A 24768-nucleotide genomic window follows, 5' to 3' on the forward strand; every position below is an offset into this window, starting at 1 on the left:
TACACAAGGCATCTGCAAATGGACACAGATACTGTATCTATTGCAGCACAATGTCAGTAAAAGTCTGCTCTAGCCAATGTATGTCAACTGTACTGGGGGAGAGGGAAAATTCAGTTCTTCATTCATTCTGTGGATCTCATCAAAATACATGACTGGGCAGAGAAGAGGCATTCCATCCCAGCGGTCACCCAAGGAACATGACTGTTACTCTACTCATAGGATAAATCGCAAGGTGAAAATTTAAAATCATCATTTTAGAATGTGCTTTGTTACAAAAGAACCTTCACCTGTGTCAGTAGATACAACCCTAGACTCTGTGAAGTTGACCAGATTACTAGGGCGCATGACAGCAATGGACCGAGCTGTGATAACTAGTCTCTGGAAAACCTCCGGATCTAGGTCTTTCCCTTCTTTGCTGCAGGAATTTAAGCACTGTACTGCATTACTCAGGAGAGCCTGGTCCTGTAGAAAGAGAGAAAAGTGAATGCAAGCATTAGGAGCACTCTGCAATCAATAGTCTCAGAGTAATATTCATCAGCTACACGGAAAAAAAAGAATGGAGGTGAGAAATTTAAAATTGGGACAATGCAATGACCTCAGATATGGGGCATGCCCACATGGGCGGAGCTAAATATAAAAAAGCGAAAAAACATTACAACTTTTCAATAGCAATTAATTCTGAAATATTTTATTGTTTTTTGTGTGAGGAAGATGTTATGGGCCCAGTTCACATTTACATGGGTTACTCCTGAAATTATTTTAGCGTCATCTGCTTAAGGAAAAAAAAAACATTCTTTTGCCCGCCTGAGTGTTAAAAAAATGAAGTCTCCAACATAGGTTTCTTACTTGCTTGAATTATTTCTGTCATCGGGTTGGGCAACCCTGGGAAACTGAAGGTGAAGTAAGCAGTGTTTAAAAAAGTGATATGCCAACATTTGTGTTTGATCAGGAGAACATCCACCTAATATGAAAAAAAAACCTAACTTCAGACAATTAATGTTAAGGGCTGAGCTCTCTACTCTCCCTAGAAGCCATCAAAGCGCAGATTTCATTGTACAAGCTTAAAGGGTATTCGTAATATAAAGTAAGCCTTTAAACCCAAAGGAGGAAGGGTTGTATGTGAATCTATGAAAGATAACAACACTGGAGAGGTACAGTGATTGGTTCTCCAGCACTAAACAGGACCCAGGCTGACTTTAATGAAACAGGTTTCATAGAACTGCTCGACTGTAGTGCTAGAGGCACTCTTGTGGTCTGCCACCCTGTGATGACTGTTATTTGAATGGACTTTAGTGTGTTATTTTACCCTAGCCTGAATGTATGACGGTCCTGCAAATGCCTTGTTTCTCTTAAAAGTTTCTTTCTTGTAATCTAGCAGTCTTTCAGTGGGAGCGGTCACGGAGTAGGACAACCTTGCAAGAACAGAACTTGTGGGATGTGCATTTGAAAGCATGAGAAGGAGAGAGAGGTGTGGAATGTACTTTTTGGTCTTGAAGTGCGGTGTTGTACATTGAAAGATAAAGTTTGTGATGCTATAGGACACAGAGATGAAGTACGTAAATCTATAGGCAGTTGTGTACAATTGTGCATTGTGTTGTACATTGGTAGAATTATGAAGTTCTCACTATTGGCTTTGATATGGCCTCATGTCATCCTGAATTCTGAATCTACTTGGCTTCAGCTTTTCTGCGTGCACAGCAGCGCTTGCAAGTTGTTTCAGTTACACATGTTCAAGGATTGTTTTGTTAGAGGTTGTTTAAGGCTTTTGTGAGCTTTGTCAGGATAAAGGCTGGAACATGCGAGATTGGAAAAGGGAAGGTTGGAACTCCTTCCAGCCAGGGAATGCTTCCTGGAAGCTCTGGTAAATTCCTCTGGCGCGGGGGGAGGTCTCTCTCGAACCTTCTTGTGTTTTTTGAGATTATAAAGCTGAGGGTTTTTGACTTAGAAACCGGGAGCTTGGAATCTGAATGGGGACGGACGCGTCCACTTCTGCAGGACTATGGTTGCTCAGGCTCTTAAATCCGGCTGTTTAATTTCCCCGGTCAGGAGTGGGCTAAGATGCAGTGTTTGCACCAGGTTAAGTATTGAGTTTTGACTAGTGCCATTGTGATGCGTGGTTCCAGTGGCTGTAGTCATTTGAGGAACTTGAGCTTTGATTATTGCCATTGTGATGTTTGGCCAGTGGCTTTGATCATTTGCTGTGTTTTCTTTGTCATGTGTGAGTGAGTTGAGGTGCACATTCAAAGTAATCATTTGATGTTTATATATCTTTCTGATCTCTTGCAGGACGTCCAGCATATTATATTTTCTTCAGTGTTATCTCATTATTTGCTGCTTGTTTATTCATGGTATTACTCATGCATTTAACTGTTTTATTTACTAAGTGTGTTATTATTGCTTGCATATAAACACACAAACATACATATATGAATTGCTGCCGGCCAGTAGTATATTGTTTTGTCGGATTTCGTTTTGATAGCATTTCTAATCTGTTGCAGGCCTGTGAAACGTTCCGATTCACAGTGCACTGCTGATGCACTTTAGAGTGCGCGTTCAGTAGTGTGTAAACTCTAGTTTCCCTACTTTATTTTTCTTGCAATATTATATAGCGCGAACTTGACAACATGGCATGAGCACAATTTACATTACAGAAGAACACATTCATTTGTGGTAGGCACAGGGAGACAAAGAGATTTTCCTGGAATCACAGGATGTTGAGCTGATGCCGAGATTCGAACGTAGCTCCCCAGCTCTAAAGTTCGCAATTCTAGAACTTGTGGTGGGAGGTGTGTCTAAAAGTGTATGTCGGTGCTGGCCATCAATGAGAGAGACCTGTGCATTTTTCAAATGGGTGGTGAAAAAATATGAGTATGTTGCTGGAGATGTGGGCCGCCGTGCCACAAATGTACTTATCGGGGGAGGGTAGACACCCATTATTCCGCAACTTTCTTTCCGCATACCATCACACCGCATACTTTCATTACAAAAGTACCATGACTCCGCAATGCCATTATAACACATGGCATTAGATTTTCGTTGTAAATGCATAAATGGTAAAAGCATGTTTTTTTTTTAATGTTTGGATAAGGTAAGTATGGGTATAGGGGTATATGTTTTGGGGTACTGAGATATATGTTTTGGGGTGTTTGGGTATTTTAAGGGTTCAGATATAGTTTTGGGTTATGGGGTACAGGGGTAGTTTTAGGGTTTAGGGATAGGTATGGGTTTTGGGGTACAGGGGTATTTTTAGGGTTCAGCTAAGATACCGGCATTGTGTGTGTCTGTTTCCGCTAGTGCCTGGGGGGTAGCAGGATACATCCAGTCTGAGTCATTGTGTGCCTGATTTAGAGGCAGCGTCTGTTTTTAAATCTTTATACTGTTTTTATTGTGCACCTTTGAGTATTACCTGCATATCTGTGTGCCCGGTCAGAACATCATTCCCGTCCCCGTTCCGACGTGGCGTGTGTCGTTTGTTGCGGAGGGACAAAGAATACCGTAGGAGTTAGTAAAGCTCTGATTGGCCAGCGTCATCTCTTGGCCACGCCTCCCTCCACATTTAAAGACCTGTGTGGCGCAGACGCGCCGGTGGCGCGCCAAAGGCAAGCCCGTCTGTGCCTGTCCGCGCCAGACCGTTGCCTGTTGCCCGGAACTCTGCCTGAGACCCGCCGCATGATAAGTACAGACAGTGAGGTAAACAGTGCTATAATGTTAACCTATACCAGCGGGGAATTAAAGAGTTGGAATCCAGGCAGTGCTGCTGAGTCCCAATCGAGCTTCCAGCCAACACAATTCACCTACATCCTCCAGGGAGCTCTCCCTATGGGAGGCACCTAGAAATCTCCCACATCCATAATAAAGGGCAGAACAGAGACCATATCACTAACAAGCGCGCCAACTTTACTAGTTAGGAATGACCCCGTAGAAGGTGCGAATATCACTGCACTCTACCTTAATGCTCGTTCTATACCCAAGCATGCCACGGAGGTACGGAGCCTACTCGAAGCAGACAAACCGGAACTCTGCTTCCTTACAGAAACATGGCTCCATAGTCTGGCGGCTCCCGACATAGTGGCTATCTTTCCCTCTGAATATTTTGTCACAAGGCTGGAAAGGGTGAGGAAAAGGGGGAGTGGCTTAGCAATGGCAGCCCAAACCCCCATTGAGATCAAGCTACTAGAATCTCTGTCCAGTCCCACACTCGAAATCATGATTGTGAACATACAGCTCTCCCGTGTGGATAGCTGGCGAGGTGCGCTAGTGTATAGGCCTCCGGGCGTCAAAACAGGTTTATAACTAACTGTTAGAAATAATAGTCACCCATGCCCTTACCACGGAGAATTTCATCCTATTAGGCGATTTTAACTACCATGCAGAGCTTCCCCTAGATCCAGAGACGTGCCTCCTAATAAGGACTATGGAAAGCTTGGGACTGTCTCAGCGAGTCAGAGGCCCCACTCATTGTGCGGGCCACACCCTTGATTTAATCTTTACTAATTCACCTAAACTAAACTGCTGACCCCCTCCCAATGATCTGGACGGATCATTATCTTTTAAAGTTTAATCTCCCGAACAAGTCCCCGGCCATTCCTGCGAGGGGCACAAGAGTGCGGATCCGCCCTTGGCGGAAACTTACTCCGGAAGCATTTCTGGCTCATTTTAAGCATGTAAACAATCTGGCTCTTCCATTAGAGCAAAGGATAGATAATTTGGAGTCCTCCATTTTACAAGCTTTAGATCATGTAATTCCGGAAACTACCGTCAAAGCCAAATTGGTGGCCTCTCCATGGTTTACCACCAATCTTAAGGTAGATAAATTGGCTAGTAGAGCTGCAGAGCGTAACTGGCGGAAAACTAAAACGGAGGAGAATAGAGCCAAATATAAGTTACTTCATTCAAGCTACATGAAAAATATAAAATTGGCAAAGAAGGAGTATCTAACTCAGAGGATAAAAACCTCAGCAAATTCAAGTAGGGAACTATATAAAATATTGAAGGAATTTACGTCCCCTCGCACTGAACAATCTTTGTTCAGCCCCTCCCAAAAATGGGTTGAGTCAATGGCAGAATTTTTTGAGAATAAAATCAAGTTAATATATTCTGCTTTTCCCACTTCAGATCCTGACCAACCGATCCCAGATAGTAGCCCGGTGACGTCGCCATCCGCGACGATCGGTAGCCAAGATCTCCACCTGACGAAATTCACGCCGATCACGGTCAAGGAGACACTTGAAGGTCTTAGCAGAATAAAGTCAGGTTCCCCTATGGACCCTTTCCCGCCACAACATTGCATGAAAATCATGCCCTTGCTAGCTGAGTCCCTTACGGCCATCTTTAACGCCGCTCAGGAGCAAGCTGAGGTCCCTTCTAAGTGGAAGCATGCCAAAGTAAAGCCTATCCTGAAGAAGCCATCTGATGATCCTGCTCCGCCTTCCCATTATCGGGCAATATCATTGCTGCCTTTTTTTGGTACGGTGTTGGAACTTCTTGTGAACAACCGGCTGACGGCTTACATAGAAGCCAGTGGAGCTCTAGACCCCTCCCAGTCTGGCTTTCGGGCCGCGCACAGCACAGAGACGGCTGTAGTGGAGATTGTGGATAACATCAGACTCGCGGTGGATAGGGGCGACTCAGCTGTACTCATCCTCCTAGACCTCTCTGCAGCATTTGACACCATCTCCCACGGCATTTTGAAACATCGGCTGTGGGAGATTGGTGTCCGAGGAGGGGCACTGGGTTGGATTGAGGATTATCTTACTGGCCGCCTCACCACCGTTCGAGTCGACTCTCTGGTTGCCCGCAGCCGCCCGGTCACGGTGGGCGTGCCTCAAGGCTCGATTTTGAGCCCGCTGCTTTTTAATCTGTACTTGACACCTCTGGCCAATATATTCAAATCCTTAGGCTTTGGAACGGTGTCATATGCAGATGACACGCAGCTGCTGATCACATGCGGCGTAGATCCCGCCGACACTTGCGTACGTTTTAAAAAATGTATGGTTGAGATCAGCAGCTGGATGCGGGTGAATAAACACCAACTCAATGCGGGCAAGACTGAAATCATTTTGTTCGGAAAAGCAGAGAGATGCACAAGTTACTACTTGTGTAACGATATATCTGTAAGAGACATTAGTTAGTGATAGATTCCTTACCTTAGAATATCCCCAGGCGTCAGACTGGATCCGGAAATTTTTGCGTAGCAATACCCCTGCGCTTCGGTAGGCGTCGTCTGCAGCTCCACGTCAGTCGTCGGCGTCGATAGCGCCGGAATGACGTCGTCGGAGTACTTAGATGCCGCCCATGTGCGCTGACGTCAGTTATGAAACACAGCTTTCCGCGCCAGATACACAGAGCCATGATAGAACCAACACTGGTGCCATGAAACTAGGGCCCTGAAAGGGGATGACCTTAACCCTAGATATCGGTTCGCAGAACGGGGAGGATGGGTGGGTCTATCACTAACTAATGTCTCTTACAGATATATCGTTACACAAGTAGTAACTTGTGCATCTGAAAGAGACAAGTTAGTGATTGATTCCTTCCCTTAGAATAGATACCCCAGCAATACCAACCCCGGTGGTGTGTCTGCGAACCAATATCACACCAGAAAGTCCTGGAGGAAGGAACGGCCAAAGAAGCCTTTCCTCCGGACTTGACTGTCCAGGCAGTAGTGTCTTGCGAACGTGTGCAGCGAGGCCCAGGTAGCTGCCTGGCAAATGTCCTGTAAGGGGACTCCTCGGCCCAAGGCAGTTGTTGTTGCCGTGGCTCGAGTGGAATGAGCCCGCAATCCAGCAGGGGGCTCCTTTTTGGCCATAGAGTAACATGCCTAGATGCAAGAAACACGCTACTCCATTTTAATAGCTACCACCCGAGAAACCAGAAAGATGGTATACCCTTTTCTCAGTTTCTTAGAGTGCGAAGAAACTGCACAAATATTAAAGACTATGATGTTCAGTTTGAACAAATGAAACAAAAATTTCTTGCACGTGGGTACCCGCATCGACTAGTACGTGAAGCATATAAACGAGCCCGATACTTTGATCGAGACGCCTTACTCAACTCTAATAAACAACAAAAAGAACATAAATTAGTCTGTATTACAAAACACTCTCCCCAAAATGCCACACTTAGACAGATCATCAATTCGAATTGGCACCTGTTGAATGTGGAACCAACACAACCTAAATTACCAAAACCCATGTTTGCGCATCGACGCAACAAAAACCTTAAAGATCTAATGGTGAGATCACGCTTCAATGGAACTAACAACAAAATCCCCTATGTACAGAAATCATTCAATGGTGAAAATGCCATCAGAGGTACCTCTAGATGTGGAACATGTCAATCATGTGATGGCATTATATCAGGTGAGACATTCATATTTAACCAAGTGAAAATACAAGCCAAGGAGCTATGGACTTGCAATACGAGCAATATCATCTACCTCCTATTATGCCCTTGTAATTTAGGTTATGTCGGAGAAACCTCAAGAACAATGAAACTCCGTCTTACAGAACACAGGTCTGCGATCAAAACATGTAAACTGACAGCACCTCTGGTGTCCCATTTTTCTGAATTTCACCACTCTCTGTCACAGATTCGATGGCGGATTCTAGAAAAGATCCACATATCCAACAATAATGGTGCAGATAAAATAAGGAAAAAAAGAGAGGTCTACTGGATCTTTTCTTTGAACACGTTTACCCATGGTTTAAATAATGACTTACCATGGATAAATGCGATACTGTAAGTAATATAGCATATAACCGTGTCATTACCAATTTCTATAAAGAACCTTGGGTCTCCTACAGTAATTAATATACCTTAGAAAGTAAACGTTCTTGAAATAGTTAATATAAATATACTTTCCATGAAACCATTTCTATGGAACTTTTCTTGCTAGTCTTGGGAACACCGATACCATAAACATGGAGGTGTGCCCCTTTAAGATGCACGTGATATAAGGCTAACCAATCAACTGAGTTATTATATAAACCAATGAGAACTCAGTTGTCAAACTCTTTGCTGAAACACCAGATACCGCCGGGATCTTATTGCAACCAGTCCGGCTAAATCTGCTTAAATTCAGGTAAGCTATAACCCTCTCGAGAACGCTCTATGTGTCTGTTAAACTTTGCACATGTTACCCGTAACATAATGCGAGCTGTGCTCCTGTCTTCCTTTAGATAAAAGACGCTGGGAACCTTTTGCAGTCGGTTCGTTTTAATCTGCATAAATACAGGTAAAAATACAGTCCCTTGAAGTACGCTGCATGCGTTTATTACATTTTAAATAAGGTGCCCATAACGTAACGTAATGCGCGCTGCGCTTCTTTTACCATTTAGATAAAAGACCGCCAAATCTGGGACGCCCGATTGAACCAGTGTTACACGGCGCCCTACAGAAATCACAACAATAGATCATTTTAAATTTGGTAAGAAGTCCATTGCTCCTTAGTACGTTACGAAGAGGGCATGCAAAAACTAGATAATCACATAATGCTAGTTGTACTCCCTTTGCAGATGGAAAAATAAACTGTATACCCCACGAAATATACTGGGATCAACACCGCACGTCGCCTTTTGATTTAAGCACTAGGGAAACAGGGTAAGCGTAGTGTCATGCGTTATAAATCAAGCATTGTATGCGTAGCATCTGTCATTTATGTAATATTAGGTATATTCCTTCTCTTTAAATTAGATAAAGGAATAACGTATTTCATCGAATACTATCAGATAAAGATCACCTGACACCGCAGACCAATTCTAGTAGAGCATATATTTAAACAGTGTAAGCAGCATAGTGCTGACAATAGAATCTGCTCGATTGCAACGGAAGGTGGTTTTATTGCTAATGGATTATTATCTATTTACAGAGAAATAAACTTTCTGCCTACACTACTATATCCACATACCCTACTTTATGCGATTATTTGATGTCAGCCGCACAACTTGACCATCATATAGGTCAGCTTAAACTGACGTAAACCGGACGTAATGTTTGTAACAACTGGCTTTAGACAGGTCCACGATAGGTAAATGAGTACCCCCTATATCCTGACAGGATGTTAATAATATACTTAGATAGGAAATTAAATAGCAATATAATCTTAGAACATCATATTGAACAGACTTAAAACCATGACAGGGTGATAAGATAGATGTGAATAATGTATATCACAGTGAAGTGATAAGTGTGATTCATCATATATAGTTAAAAAACTTTTTCGCCATATCCAATATCAACTGATAAATACACTGAAAATCTCTTCTTTTCATTCTTTTTTCCCTCTTATACTTTTCAGTTCTTGCCCCTATCGTTAGGTTGTTCAAATGTATATAAAACTTTTTATAATGAGGGAAATGTTACATTGAAAGAAACTGTCAAATTGAATAAAGTAGGTTTTGAAGTATGTTATTAGTATGTACATACACTTATGTAGATGTGATAGAGATGCATGTATATATGAAAATGGGTTTTTTATGAAGAATTCAGAAATTAGTGTATGTTCGTGAGCGGTATCATCAGTACATGTTAACCACGAGTATCTAACACATGACATTGTAGTTTAAATACAAACTGTTTTTGCACTGTAAATACAAATTAGTAAAAATATCTTTAACATTTTTTTTTTACAGAATTACAATGGTATAGTCCGGAGGAAGACACATCTCAGTGTCGAAACGCGTAGACAGGAAACTATCTATTAGTTTTTATATTTAATAATTGTTGAATGTATGAAATTATGCATATGCTACAATGCTGAAATATTTTATCATTTGTCTATAATCATGTATCAATTTTATCAATTAGTATGTTGTGTATAAGGAATTAAACTGTATCTTATGTGTAAAAACAGTTGTTGATCATTATTATTCATGTTTGGCAAATGCCATTGCTCACGTGTTAGTGGTTATTAGATATTTGCCAGGGTGTTTTATTCACACAAAAAAGAAGTAACATGCCTGAATATACAAGATGATCCACCGCGAAATGGTCCTCTTGTGCACCGCCTTTTCCATCTTCGCGCCCACGTAACCAACAAAGAGTTGGTCATTCACCCGGAACGGGCGTGTTCAATCTAGGTAATAGGAGAGCGCACGTTTTGGGTCCAGACGGTGGAGCCTCTCTTCCTCTTTCGAGGGATGCCGAGGCGGAAAGAAGGTGGGCAAGGTAATGGACTGCCCGATGTGGAAGGCCGTGACAACTTTGGGCAGAAAGGAAGGTTGTGTACGCAACACCACCTTGTCCGGATGAACAGAGAGGAAAGGTGGAGTAGAAGAAAGAGCCTGGAGCTCACTCACTTTCCTGGCAGAGGTGATGGCAACCAGGAAAGCAGTCTTCAGGGTAAGAAGACGGAGAGGACAGTTATGGAGCGGCTCAAAGGGAGCACTCATTAGATAAGTGAGTACAAGATTCAAGTCCCACTGGGGCATCACGAAGGGAACAGGAGGGAACATGTTTGTGATGCCCTTCAAAAATCTATTTACAATGGGGGACTTGAATAAGGAAGGCTGATCAGGTAGCCGTAAGAAGGCGGAAAGAGCAGAAAGGTACCCCTTAAGAGTGCCCAGAGCGGAGCCCTGCTGGGCAAGGGAAAGAAGGAAGAGTAGAACTTCAGAAAGGGGTGCAGAGAGAGGGTCCACAGCCTTTGCTGTGCACCATTCCACATATCTGTTCCACCTGCAGGCGTATACCGACTTTGTGGAGGGACGCCTGGCTGCCAGAATGATATCACAGACTTCGGGAGGCAAGTCAAATGGCCTCAACTACCGCCGCTAAATCTCCAAGCTTGTAGGTGGAGACTGGACAGGTTCGGGTGCAGGACCATCCCCTGCTGCTGCGCCAGAAGGTCCTCCCGAAGAGGCAGACGAATCGGGGGATCGACTGACATGCTGAGTAGCTCAGGATACCAGTATCTTCATGCCCAGTCCTAAGCCACAAGGATAACCTGGGCCCGGTTGCGCCTGATCTTCTTCAGCACTCTGGGCAGAAGTGGTATAGGCGGAAAGGCGTACTATAGGCCACAACTCCACTCGCGGCGAAAAGCATCTCCGAGCGACTGCCGCCTTGGAAATTCCAACGCGCAGAACTGATGACATTGCGCGTTCTCTTCTGTGGCGAATAGATCTAACCAAGGCTCTCCCCATTGCTGAAAGAGGCCTTGCGCCACATCCGAGTTCAGACGCCATTCGTGATCCATCATGCACTGACAGCTGAGTTCGTCCGCTCTGGCATTCAGAGAGCCTGCCAGGTGTTGAACCACCTGGGTAACGCCTTGATGTTCCAGCCACTGCCAGAGGCGCAGAGCCTCCTGGCAAAGGGTCCACGACCCCACCCCGCCTTCTTGGTTGCAGTACCACATGGCGGTGGTGTTGTCCGTGAACACCTGCACTACACTCCCCCGGACAGAGGGGAGGAATGCCTTCAGTGCTAGACGAATCGCCCGCAGCTCCAAAAGGTTGATATGGAGCCGGGACTCCGCTGGAGACCAGAGGCCTCTGATCTCCGCCTCTCCCATGTGGCCTCCCCAGCCCTGGAGGGACGCGTCCGTCACAACCACGTGCTCCGGGTGGGGTAGGGAGAGGGATCTGCCACTGACCCAGTCGCGGTCCGTGAGCCACCACTGCAGTTGTCTCGCAGTGCCCTCCGAGATCAAGACATGGTCGGACAGTTTGCCCTGATGCTGGGCCCACTGAAACTTCAGGTCTCACTGCAGAGCCCGCATCCGCCACCGGGCGTGATGCACCAGAAGGATGCAGGAGGCCATCAGCCCCAGAAGCCGCAGCGTCAACCTGACCGGGACTCGGGATAACGGCTGAAAGATGGGAATCAGAGCCTGTATATCCCGAACCCGCTGTTCCGGAGGGTAAACCCGAAACTGCGCCGAGTCGAGAACCGCTCCGATGAAGAGGAGCTTCTGAGAGGGACACAGGTGCGACTTCGGCACATTGATGGAGAACCCCAGCAAATGCAGGAGGTCGGCCGTAGTCTGGAGTTGGCTGACGACTGTCTGGGGCGAGCCCTCCTTCAACAACCAGTCGTCTAGGTAGGGGAAGACTGACACCCCTAACCTGCGCAGATGAGCTGCGACCACCGCCATCACCTTCGTGAACACCCGTGGGGCGCTGGTACGGCTGAAGGGGAGCACGGTAAACTGAAAGTGCTCTTGGCCTACCGTGAACCGCAGGTAACGCCGGTGGGCCGGCAGGACGGAGATGTGTAAATAAGTGTCCTGCAAGTCCAACGCTACCAGCCAGTCTTCTGGCTCCAGGGCAGCTAGGACCTGAGCCAAAGTCAGCATTTTGAACTTCTCCTTCCGGAGGAAGCCGTTGACCTTCCACAAGTCCAAGATAGGGCGTAGGCCCCATTTGCCCTTCTTGGGTACCAGAAAGTAGTGGGAGTAACATAAAACACCCTACTTCTGGCCCAGGAACGTGCTCGATGGCCCCCGGTGGCATTGCCGTGGCATGGATGGAGGGGTCGCCTCGAAGGGGAGGGAGTAGCCCCTTCGGACGATCTGCAGCACCCACCTGTCCGATGTGATAGTGCGCCAGTGGGAGAGGTGATAGCGAACCCTGCCTCCCACAGGCGTCACATGGGCCTGAAAACTCGGACTAGGAAGGTTTTGAGGCGGGTGCTGTGGAGGGGGGTGTGGACTGGCCTCGCCATTGTCCCCGACCGCCGCAACGGCGGTTTCCACGGCCACCACTGCGCTGTTGAACATTTTGCGGCGCGTGGCTGGCAGCACGTGTGGGGGCGCCCCTTCCGTGGCCACGAAAGGAGCGAAAGGCACCCGTTTGCTGGCGTAGGGCCGAGAGGCCCAAGGACTTGGCCGTAGCCCTGGAGTCCTTAAAACGTTCCAGCGCATGGTCTGCCTTGTCGCCGAAGAGGCGACGGCCATCGAACGGCATGTCCAGAAGTGTGGCCTGGACATCGGCCGAGAAGTTGGCGGACCTCAACCAGGCGTGGCGGCGAACCGCCTCTGTTGTTGCCATCGCCCTGCCCAGTGAGTTCGTTGTATCCAGCCCACACCGGATGGAATAACGCGCTGCATCTTGTCCCTCCGCAAGTGTTTGGGCGAGTTTAGCCCGGACCTCCTCCGGACATTGTGGCAGCACATCTGCCACCGCGTCCCACAGAGTGTGGGTGTAGCGGCCCAAGAGACAGGTGGTATTAACAGACCGCAGCCCTAAGCTTACAGACGAGAACACCTTCTTTCCAAACTGCTCGTATCTCTTGGATTCCTTGTCGGGCGGGCCGTCAGGAATGCGGTCTGGGAATTGGAGGCCTGGATGACCAGGCTCTCGGGGTGGGGTGGGTGGACAAAAAGCATGGGTCGCCCGGGGCCGGGCGGTAGCGTCTGACCACGTTCCTATCCACAGGCGGGCCTGTGGCGGGCTTGTACCAAGTGCCCACTAGAACATCACACAAGGCCTCATTGAACTGCAGCAGAGGCTCGCTGGAACTTGACTGCGGTTTGAGGACCTCAGTGAGGAGGTTAGTCCTCACGGCCACGACGGGGAGCTCAAGGTTTAAGGCCTTGGCTGCCTTCGTCAACACTACACTATATCTAGACCCCTCCTCCGAAGCCAGAGTCGGGGGGGAGACAAATCCAGTGTCTGGCGATGTGTAAATACCACTGGCCTCCCCAAGCTCACATGTCCGGTCCTGTTGAGACTGGCACTCCTGTGCCACAGGGTCCCCAGACCCCTCCCATTCTTCCTCGTCACCCGTCACCCGTAAAACAGGATTAGTAGAGAGGGCCTCCTCATGGAGATAAAAATCTCCAAAGGCCGACGGAATAGGCCCCCAGCGGCACCGATCGGGCGCCTGAGTCGGACCGCAGGAAACATTGGAGACGGCACCCACAGTGGGCGCCAGGGGCGCCACCCGTGGGTCCGGAGCCGGTGAGGTCGTGAAGTCGACCGGCGACGACTTGGATCCGGAACCGGATCCAGTGAGGTCCTGCGGCGCCGGGACCGAAGTCGCCGGCGGCGCCGGGGCCAAAGCACCAGACGGCGTCGGGCCGAAGCACCCGACCCGCTAGGTCCTCCAGTCGGGACTGTTGGGCCCGGAGGCGCCACGGAACCCGACTGAGGAGGGAGGGACCTCATGGCCATGAGGTACCGCTCGATCTCCTCCGGCGTCTCGCCGAGCCCAGGGACCCGAAGGTGTGGGGCAGGCGGCGACGCTTGCAGCTCCCATGGAGCCGCATGGGCGGTGTCGCCCGAGCCCCCGGCCGCATTGTGCGAGCGTCGGGGTGGGTTGGAGGAACGATGACGTCTCTCCGACCTCTCATGCCTCTTACCTGAGGACTTGGATTCCGACGACCGGTGACCACTCCCGGAGCTGCGATGACTCCGACCCCGCGACCTGTCCCTGAACATCCCGTGGGACCGAACCTGGTGCGGCGCGGGACCGACTGCCGGAGCTCGAGCCGCTTGCGGTACCGCTCCCGCCTAGCCTTCGACGTCAGGGCCCGGCAGTCAGAGCAGGTGCGGTCGTCGTGATCGAGGCCTAAGCACTTCAAGCACCGGCGATGGGGGTCCGTAACCGACATCAGTCGGTCGCACTTCAAGCAGGGTTTGAACCCGGGCATCCCTACCGGCACTGATAGAGTCGAAGACTCGAAGAAAGAAATGATCAAAAAGATCAAAAGTTTAGTCAAAAAATGACTAGGGGTAGAGCTTCTCCGGATCTGCGCTAGCTGGCGCGGAAAAAAGAACTGACGTCAGCGCACATGGGCGGCATCTCAGTACTCCGACGACGTCATTCCGGCGCCAACGACGCCGACGACGGACGCGGAGCCGCAGATGACGCCTACCGACGCGCAGGGGTATTGCTCTGCAAAAATCTCCGGGTCCAGTCTGACGCCTGGGGATACTCTAAGGTGAGGAATCTATCACTAACGTGTCTCTTTCAGATGCTGGACGCAAGAGTGGTGGCCGGCTGAATTGGGGCCTTGCCCGGCCCCCAAGTTGGTAGTCCAGAACCTGGGAATTATAATGGACAGCGCCCTGTCCATGAAAAATCATGTAGCCAAGGTGACTGGCACCTGCTATGGTATAATGCGCGGCCTCAGCAAGATCTTCAAATGGCTTCCGCTGGAAGCAAGGAAGCCATTGGTTCAGGGCCTGATCATCAGCAATCTTGATTATGGTAATGCCATGTACCACGGCCTGAATGAGGATCTGCAAAACTACAAACTTTGCAGAATACTGCGGCCAGATTAGTGCTGGACCTGCCGGCTAGAACGGCGTCCGCACCATGTTTGAAAAAACTACACTGGCTCCCCATACGGCAAAGAAGTCAATTTAAGATCTTATGCCTGACCCACAACTCATTGTACAATAAGGGGGCCGGTATCTTAAAAAAAAAAACTCATCCGGTATGTCCCCAAGATGTCCTTAAGATCTAGCCACAAGTCCTTACTAACGCAACCCCGCGTGCGAACCTCTAGGTATGGGCAGCGCTCCTTTTCATATCTCGCACCGGCACTTTGGAATAAGCTGCCTCCTCACCTTCTCTCTATTAATGAGCATCAGCAATTTCGTAAAGCCCTGAAAACATGGCTTTTTCCTTAGCAGGATGCCCCAGTCCTTTGCTTCGATGCTCGCTCAGTTTTGGTCTTTTCTTAGCCGGTTCTTATGCTGCAAGCGCCTTGAGACCTTGCGGTGACAAACTGCGCTCTATAAAAACCTATGACATTGACATTGACATTGACAGGGCTAGGTTTGAGCTTTGGGGTACAGGGGTATTTTTAGGGTTCATGGCTAGGTTTGGGTTTTGGGGTACAGGGGTATTTTAGGGTTCAGGGGTAGGTTAGGTTTTGGGGTACAGTGGTATTTTTAGGGTTCAGGGCTAGGTTTGGGTTTTGGGGTACAGGGGTATTTTTAGGGTTAAGGGATAGGTTTGGGTTTTGGGGTACAGGGTATATTTATAGGGTTAAGATGGGTTAGTGTTTAAGGGTGTTGGGGTATTTTAAGGAGTAAGGGTGGGTTATGATTAAGGGGTGCAGGGGTATTTAAAGGGAGCAGGGTGGGATTAGCACACGATATGAGACATGGCATGAAGGGCGGAATGTACCACACACCCCCAGCGTTTGTCACGCCCCCAGCACACGGCCACAGCACAACGCAGACACGCCCACAAGGGACTACTTTGCTGGCACGGGTCATTTACCTTTTAAATGTATATGGTGGGCGTCTGCATAGCCTTTGTCCTTCTGCTGCAACTGCCCTTTCCAACACTGTATTGGGTGTTGTGGTTCCTGAGATTACCCGCCTCAAAGGTTTGGGCTCTCTCTTTATTATATTAGTATGGATATATCTGTATATTTCAATGTTGTGCATTCGGCATCCGGGAAAGACTTTCTGTTAGAGAGCATTGTATAAAATAAAAACCTACGCCTTAGTCAAAGAAAGAGTCCTTGCATTTCGTAAAATAAAACCCTTTTCTATAGGTGTTGTGTTTCCTGCTTCGCCATGTGGGTTTGAGCTACTGTGAGGAAGATTCTCTATTATCTGAGGGGCAAAAGCAAGACATTGACACACTGAAGAGTTAGATGCTGCATTAAAGTTCAAGAAGTAGCGCTTGGTGAAAACGTGCCTACTATTCTAGTTAGCAGCAAGCCAGATGTCTTGTAACAGCACTCAAAAGTAGAGAAGGACTGTCATGGCCATGCTTCCTGTGGAACACACCTTCGCTTTCTTGCTTTAGGGTGACCAAAAGAAATTCAAGCTGACAACTAATGAGCAATTCATGTTTAAAGAATGGAAAGCCACTGACTGAGTTTTTGCAAGGAACAAATTACTGATCAGAAGTTCAGAGTCTTTAGTTTTGTCTATTCAAGACTGATGCATTAGCAAACATCCAGCAACTGCCAATATCTATGTTGAAGTGAATAGATTGGGAAAATGTAAAGAAAAAAGATGTGTTCATTTAAGTGCATTCTGATGGAACTATGGGCATGAATTTCAGGGTTGCAGTGCAAAATCACTTTGTGCTTTGTAAAAATTGAGGTATGGTTCTTCCATGCTGAATACGTAAGTCCTACAAACTTGCTGAATATAGATACAGCACCAGCATAGTCGTCCATGTGATTTAATTTATAAAACTCAATCAACTAGTTTGAGGGAGGGATGATCAACTGACTAAGTACAGTCTTTAGCTCCTACGACACAGAGGGATGCCTCAAAGGAGGGAAAGCAGTAAAGTCCAGGCTGACCATGCAAATGCAGGGTTTCTTGTTCTGTAAGATGTCAAAAACATCAAGAGTTGGATGGCCCTATTTCCGGAAGATATACTGCAGTTGATCTATGGCCCAATCCCAAAGCAATGCTTCTCTTCCAACAATAAACAAAACTTTGTGGATTATCATTTTGCAATATACATGGAGGTCCACTTACCTGTCCTGTTCAGAAAGGCATGACCTATTAGAATTGCCAGTCTGATGACCAGCATCCTCGGAGTCATTCACTGAGATCCATGACAGAGTCTGAAACACGTGGATCATAGTCCAAATGATCTGGTGAAAAGGTACAAAATCTGATCGTTTCTAGAATAGTTCCAATGAAAAGGAGTATCTTCAAAGGAGTCAGGTGTCATTTTGGTATAATGACAGTGAACCCAATAATGTTTGGAGATAGTTAACAGCTGCCTGGGGCAAGCCCATCTTCAAAAGGCAGTTGTGTAGGTAGGGGTAGACCGTGACCCCTGACCTCTGAAGATGTGGTGCCCTCTGCCACCAACATCATTACTTCTGTGAAAACCTGAGGGACACAGTTGAGATCAAACGGGAGCACATCGAAATGGAAATGTTCCTGTCCCACCATGACCATCAGGTAGCGCTGGTGGGCCTGTAGGACAGGTATACGGAAACAGTCATCCTGCAGGTCCAATGCCACGATCAAGTCTCCAGGGTCTAGGGCCGACAAGACCTGCTGAGGTTGCAGTGGCTCTGGTATGAGTTGCCTTTGCCGAAGCACAAATAGATCAATAGGGATGATGCAGCTGGCGAGGCAGGGCAGTTACGCCCAGGGAGCATGCAGTGGCCTAGCTCTCACTGAGCGGAATCAGCCTGGTCTCCAAAAAGGCAAATTCTTTTAAGGGGCATGTCCACAAGGGGCAACTGGAGATTGCCTAAAAAAAAAAACAGTCAACCACAGCTAGGCATGGCAACAAATTGTGACGCTGGTGCCAAATTCGCTCCTGATGGAACCAGTGGTGTCTAGGCCACAGATTGTGAATTTGGCAGAGTCAGAACCATCCTGTATAGCTTGGGTGAGAACAGGTCAGAGGCCTTCCGGGACACCTTGGAGGACTTGAGCACCTGAATCTCAAAGGAATAGCAGCTCAACAGGCAACTGACATAGATGGTTCTGGGGTCATGCAATCTGCCAGAGCAAGGATTGGAAGAAGCCCCTATGAGGGTATTATTGAGGGCATTGATAAAATGTAGAAGGGGCTCAACAGTGGTTTCTCTCGGCTTCCAAACTTCAATGAAGACACTGGTTTTGCCTAATATGGTGAGGAGCAGGAAATCAAGAACTTTGGCTGCCCAACGCATGACCATTGCATATTAAGCACTTTCCTCAGAGGCAGGACCGGAGGGTGAAAGGAGTCCTGGCTCAGGTGAAGTGCCAGTGCTTCTTGAAGGTCAAATTAACAATTTTCTTCATGGTATGGTTGACCTATCTCATTAACAGCTTCAGAATTGTTAGCGGAATCTGAACAAAAATAAGGAATGCAACATAGGTGTTCTTGCTTGTGATGGTGATGGTACATCAAGTTGGGGGGCTAGATAAGACGTTGACGGAAAGCTCTTGCAACCTTGGTCAAGGTCGTAGAGGCAATGACTGAGTCAGAGAGCAAAATAGGCACCGTGTTTTGCACCTTGAGGCTTGGAGCATGGCACCAGAGACAGAGTCGGTGCAAGTTCCTGAGGAAGAACAGTAGAGGATTCAGAGGGTCAAACTGGCACCAGGGTGAACCCGTGGGTGGTATCCCAGATGGGGGGGGCCTCTCAGCTCCTTGGAGGCCATAGGCAAGCCAGAGAGAGTCTGATCATGGCACTGTGGAACGCTTTACCCTTCCTCGGTATCGCAGATAGCTCAGGAACCTTTCGTTGTTCGGGTCAAGGTGTACCATGGGCTTCAAGGTCAACCAACTTCAGAAGCAAGATTGAGAGGAGTGGCAACACGCTTGCATTTGCTCTGGAGATTGTGAGTTTCAGGAAGGGGTCAAGCCCGGCTTGGATTTTCCCTGTTTTTCTCTCCCACTTACCCAAAGATATGGAACACAATGCTGAAAAATATGGGAATGACCCCTGCAACTTCTGGACCGTGAACGGGGCCAGGACCAACCCTTCAAATTGGACCCGTCTCCTCATGGAGTGTTGCGGTGCAAGTCAACAAAGTTCCACCTCGCAGTCTCGTATGGCCTTCAGGTACTTCGATGCGCAGTCACTGCAGACCTTGAGGGCTTAGCTCTACCTCATGTAATACAGGAAACCTGTTGAGGATCTGTCACAGACATTTGTTTGTGACATTCTTTATATGGCTTAAAAGGTGTCATTTAGGGAGGCGACATTTATATTGCATATGGAATTATTTTTTGAGGTAGCTTGTCTCAAAAAAAAAAAAGATGAAGCTTCAATCCACGTTTGGGGATGTGTAAAGAAAGGAACCAACATCAACGCATAGGAGTGGCACCTATAGAAGTTCTGCATGGAATTTTCAGAAGAGACTGGCATTAGTGCAGAGCCGTACGTCGCCACCTACCAGTGTGCAGAGGAGCTGCTGAAAACAGTTACCTGATTCAGTTTGAGGCCTAGGGAATATTAAAATGGTGAGGAATTTGTGGTTAGAAGTCTCTATCAGAAAAAGTCAAACACAGGTGAGAGCAAATTCTCCTCTGGGATTCCCTCACACTCGGGGTGGTCATTCGGGGTGTGTGTGTGGGGGGATACAGAGCCCAGCACTTCCACCAGTTGGGGTTGTTCCAAATGAGGCAGATGTGCTAGTAAACAAACACTATTGTTGGGCCTATGGCTATTTTAACATTGTTTAATTTATTTATTTTGAAAGTTTTATATAGCACGAACAAGATCTTTGCAGATATCAGAGCGCTTTACAGAGCAGGGGATACAATCAGGAGAGTGAATAACAGGCCATTAGGTATAGCGTAATTGTAGGTAATAGGCACAGTAAAACAGATACATCAACAATGCAAGTAGTACAAGTAAGTGTGAGCATAGACAGTCCGGTAAGTCAACAATACAAATAATACAGATAATCGCAGGGATCGAGCAGATAATACAGATCGCTGCAGAGAGTTTAAAAATCCACGTTAATAGTTCAAGTGTATTTAGCCATGAGGATAGCTTTTACTTCTTTTTTAAAGAGTGTGATGGAGGAGATAAGCCTGGTTTCAGGAGGGAGTGAGTTCCAGATCCTGGGTGCCATTCCTGAGAAGGAGCGTTTATAAGTTTTTTCCTTCCGGAATCTTCGAGGTTTTAGCAGGAGATTGTTTGAGCCTCTAGTGTTTCTAGAGCCGCCAGAGATTGTCAGCTTCTGGGTGAGGTATCCGGGTGAGCTCAGGTGTACAGCCTTGTGTGTCATGCAGGCAATTTTCAGATGAATTCTGGCTTCAAAAGGCAGCCAGTTCAGGGATTTCAAGTCAGGGGAGATGTGCTAGTGTTTTTTTGACCCAGTGATGAGTCTCGCTGCAGCGTTTATTTATTTATTGACATTTGTAGAGCGCGGCGAATACCCGTGGGCGTCTCGGCGCTAGTTAAGGGATGGATCAGCAACTGGGGTAAAGAAGATATACAAGGCTATTGGTCAAATAACCACGTCTTTAGCTGTTTGCGGAATGTGAACAGGGAGGGACTTGCTCGGATATGTGCAGGAAGGGTGTTCCAGAGTCTAGGGGCGGCAACCAGGAAACGCCTGTCGCCCCAGGTGACTGTTCTAGTGCAAGGCACAGCCAAGAAGTTCTGAATAGAGGAACGAAGAGATCGGGTTGGGACATGATGGAGAAGATTCTGTTTGAGAAAGTGGGGACCTTGATTATTGAGTGACTTGTAAACAATACACAGCGATTTGAATTTAATACGGCTGCGTATCGGGAGCCAATGGAGATCCCTAATGATGTTTGTAACTGGTGCGAACTTGGGGATCCCAGCCAGCATTCGTGCGGCTGCATTTTGGATTGACTGCATCTTATTTGTCACTCGGACTTGGGCATTTAAGAATAGAGCGTTACAATAGTCCAAGGAGGACAGGACTAGTGAGCTGACCAGTGTTTTCCCGGCCGTGTTCGGTAGGAAAGGTAGTATTTTCCTAATCATTCTCAATTTCATATGAGCTGAAGCTGCAGTTTTATTCGCATGTGCCATAAAATTGAGGCCAGCATCGAAGATGACGCCTAGATTTCTCACTTTGCTAGCTGGACTCGGCGGGGGTTTAGAGAAGCTCTTAGGGGTGCAGTAGTAGTTAAAGGGAGACCGCAGAGGGCGATGTTGCCGTATGCTATTCGAGGGATGACTAGTGCTTGTACTGCAGTTTGGAAGTATTTGGCTGGGAGGAAGGGTTTAAGTTTCCTCAGGGTATTGATTTGGTAGTTCGCTCCCTTAGTTGCCTTGCTGATATGTTGCTGCATGTTGAGATTGGTGTCGAGTGTTATGCCTAAAGATTTTGCTGAGTCCACGATAGTGGTTTGGACAGTGAGTGCAGTTAGGTGTTTAAGCCAAAGTTGAGTGGTAGAGATCTTCGCGGGAGGCGAGATCAGTAGGAACTCTGTTTTCAAAGCATTGAGTTTGAGATGATTGTCAGCAAGCCAGGCTTGGGTGCTTCTGATCGTTGAGTTCAGCAGTAAAATGTCTTTGGGTGATTGTAATTTGAGATATAGTTGGGTGTCATTGGCGTACATGTGAAAGAGTACATTCTTATTTTAGGGGATTCTTGTATAGCGCACCGACACCGAGAGGTTTCCTGGCGCTGGCTGAGTGCCAATGAGATGGAGATACGGGGGTCTAGCCAGTCTGTGTGAAGAGGTGAGTTTTTAGGAGTTTTCTAAAAGCCAGAAGGGAATTGGCAGATTTAAGAGGGAGAGGTAACTGGTTCCAGAAGGCGGGGGCAAGGTAGGCAAATCTACGACCGCCGTTTTTTTTTAGTTTGGTAGCAGGGACAGCTAGCAAGAGGCGATGGGAGGAACGAAGATTGCGTACCTGACGGTAAGGGATGACCAGTGATTTGAGGAAGGCAGGGGAGGTCCCGAACACAGCTTTGAAGGTCAGACAGCCGATCTTAAATGCAGTCCTCTGCTCCACCGGCAACCAGTGGAGTCTGTGAAGAAGTGGTCTCGCGGATTGCCACTTCGGGGTTTTATAGGCCAGCCTTGCCGCTTGGTTCAGTACAATCTGGAGCCTATTAAGGAGGAATTTAGGTAGGCCGTAGTACAGGGAGTTTGAAAAATCCAGGCGGGAGAGCACCAGGGCGATCAGGACTTATATCAGGGCCTCTGGTGTCAGGAGATGGGAAACTTTCCTGATTTTTCTGAGCTGGAACATACATGAGGACACAACCGCACCAACCTGAGGCTTAAGAAAGAGCTCCGAGTCAATTATGACCCTGAGGCTCTTTGCTGACTTAGCCGGGATGGGCGGGGAGCCAAGCTCAGTTGGCCAGAACTGTGGGCCCCAGTGAGTGAGACTATTTCCTGGAAGGATCAACTCGGTCTTCCCCGGGTTCAATTTCAGCTGGTGGTAATTCATCCAATGTTGGATGTGTAGCATCACTGCTTGACAATCGAGGGCTGCATTGGGGGTGTTAAGCGGAAAAATGATTTGCAGATCGTCTGCATAGTTGAATACGGTGATATTCCACCTCTTCAAGGAGAAAATAAGAGGCTGAAGATAAAGATTAAAAAGCAGAGGGGACAGGGATGATCCCTGAGGCACTCCGCAGATGGATGGGACCTGTGTGGCTGTGAAGGGACCAAGCCGGACCGCCTGCATTCTGCCCGACAGGAAAGATTTGAGCCAGGCAGAAGCCAGGCCTCGGATGCCGGCTTGCTCGGCACGGTGGATGAGGATGTCGTGGTCCACCGTGTCGAACGCAGCCGACAGATCCAATAAGACAAGCGCCTGTGATGTCCCTTTATCGGCATTAGCCCTAAGCGTATCCATAACTGCCAGGATCACAGCCTCGGTGGAATGGGCTGGTCTGAACCCAGCCTGATTAGGTTCGAGAAAGTTGGAACACTCGATGAATTCAGATAGGCAGCTAGTAACATGTGCCTCCAGGAGTTTGGATAGGTAGGGCAAGAGAGAGATAGGCCGATAGTTGGCAAGGTCATCCGGGTCAGCTCCAGGCTTCTTCAGTAAAGGCACGAGGACAGCCTCCTTGAAGGAATTAGGTACTACTCCTGCCTCCAATGAGGCATTTAATAAAGGCAAGATGCAGTCCGGTAAGGACAGGCAGATGTCACGAAAGACAGAGGGAGGATAGCAATCATTAGGTGAGCCAGATTTGACTCGAGCAACAAGTTTAGCCAGAGTACTGGGGTCGAGGGCAGGGAGAGAGAGCAAGGAAAGCGGGTTTTCAGGGGGGGAGGCTGGCATATCATCAGGGAGGACTAAAGGAATCGTGTTCTTGATCTTGGCAATTTTTTCAATAAAGGAATTATTTAAGGCATTGCAAGATTCTTGCGTCGGGGTCTGAGAAGGAAGAGTCCTTGCATCAGACGTAAGCTCCCTCATGATTGAAAAGATCTCCTGAGATTTGTTATGAGCAGTGAGAATCCTTTCCGAGATGTGAAGAGCTTTTGCTGTAATAATAGCATCTTTATATTTTTTTCTTGCAGCGATGTATAGCTCTCTGTCGATGGGCAGATAATTGCGTCTCCACCTACGCTCCGTTTGGCGCAGTTCGAGTTGCTGAGCTTTCAGGGTGGAGTTGAACCACTTGTGGGACTTACTGTGCCGGGAACGAGGGAAGCTGGAGGGAGGGGCAAAGCGATCACTAGCTTTGATGATCCAGCCAGTAAGATCTTCCTCCAGAGTGTGGACAGTCGCAGTTTTAGATGACGAAGGGCGAGTCTCAGCCAAGAATGAAAGGAATGCCTGAGAGTCGAGAGTGCTCCATTTACGGGCAGTCCCACCGGCCATGGGAGGGACCTTACTGCACCCTCTGACTGTGATCACTGTATCGATCAAGTAATGGTCAGACCAGATACAAGGGGTGATCACAGGATAGGAGAGAGTGAGATTATGAGTCCAGATGGATGCTTGTAGCAAGGTGGTGAGCGGTTCCATAACTAGGTTGAACAACGTTGGGGATAGGGAGGATCCTTGGGGGACACCTAACGATACAGGTATTGGCGCGGACATCAGGTTGTTGCTCTTGAATTTCTGCGACCTGTTGTGTAGGAAGGAAGCGAACCACTTGAGAACAGTCCCAGATAGACCCATTCTTGTGTTTAAAAGATTGAGTAAATTCTCATGTTTGACGGTGTCGAATGCTGATGAGAGATCAAGAAGGATGAGGAGGCAGGTATCATTTTGATCTAGATGGGTCGGCTGTAGGTTCCTTTAGTAAAGTTGTGACTTGTCCAACTTTGAGGGAGTCAGGGATGGTTCCTTGTTGAAGTGAGCTGTTGATAATTTTAGTCCAGAGTGGAAGGAGCAAAGGGGTGAAGTCTTTGACAGCGTTAGCAGGGAGGGGGTCCGTGAGGTGATTGGAAGGTTTCAATGTGCTGAGCAGGTTG

General features: G+C 47.7%; 1 protein-coding gene across 14 annotated transcripts in view; it reads right to left on the minus strand.

Moving 5' to 3' along the window:
* UBR4 (ubiquitin protein ligase E3 component n-recognin 4) overlaps positions 1–24768 on the minus strand; it is a 1723360-nt gene that overhangs the window by 800314 nt on the left and 898278 nt on the right. For all 14 annotated transcript variants that reach the window (XM_086921716.1, XM_086921718.1, XM_086921717.1 and 11 more), the window contains one exon: positions 288–462. In XM_086921716.1, the coding sequence (XP_086777842.1) occupies positions 288–462 (175 nt within the window). The remainder of the gene's footprint in view (positions 1–287; positions 463–24768) is intronic.

This window comes from Lissotriton vulgaris, chromosome 5 (genome assembly GCF_964263255.1).
Source record: "Lissotriton vulgaris chromosome 5, aLisVul1.2, whole genome shotgun sequence".
Classification (NCBI taxonomy): domain Eukaryota; kingdom Metazoa; phylum Chordata; class Amphibia; order Caudata; family Salamandridae; genus Lissotriton; species Lissotriton vulgaris.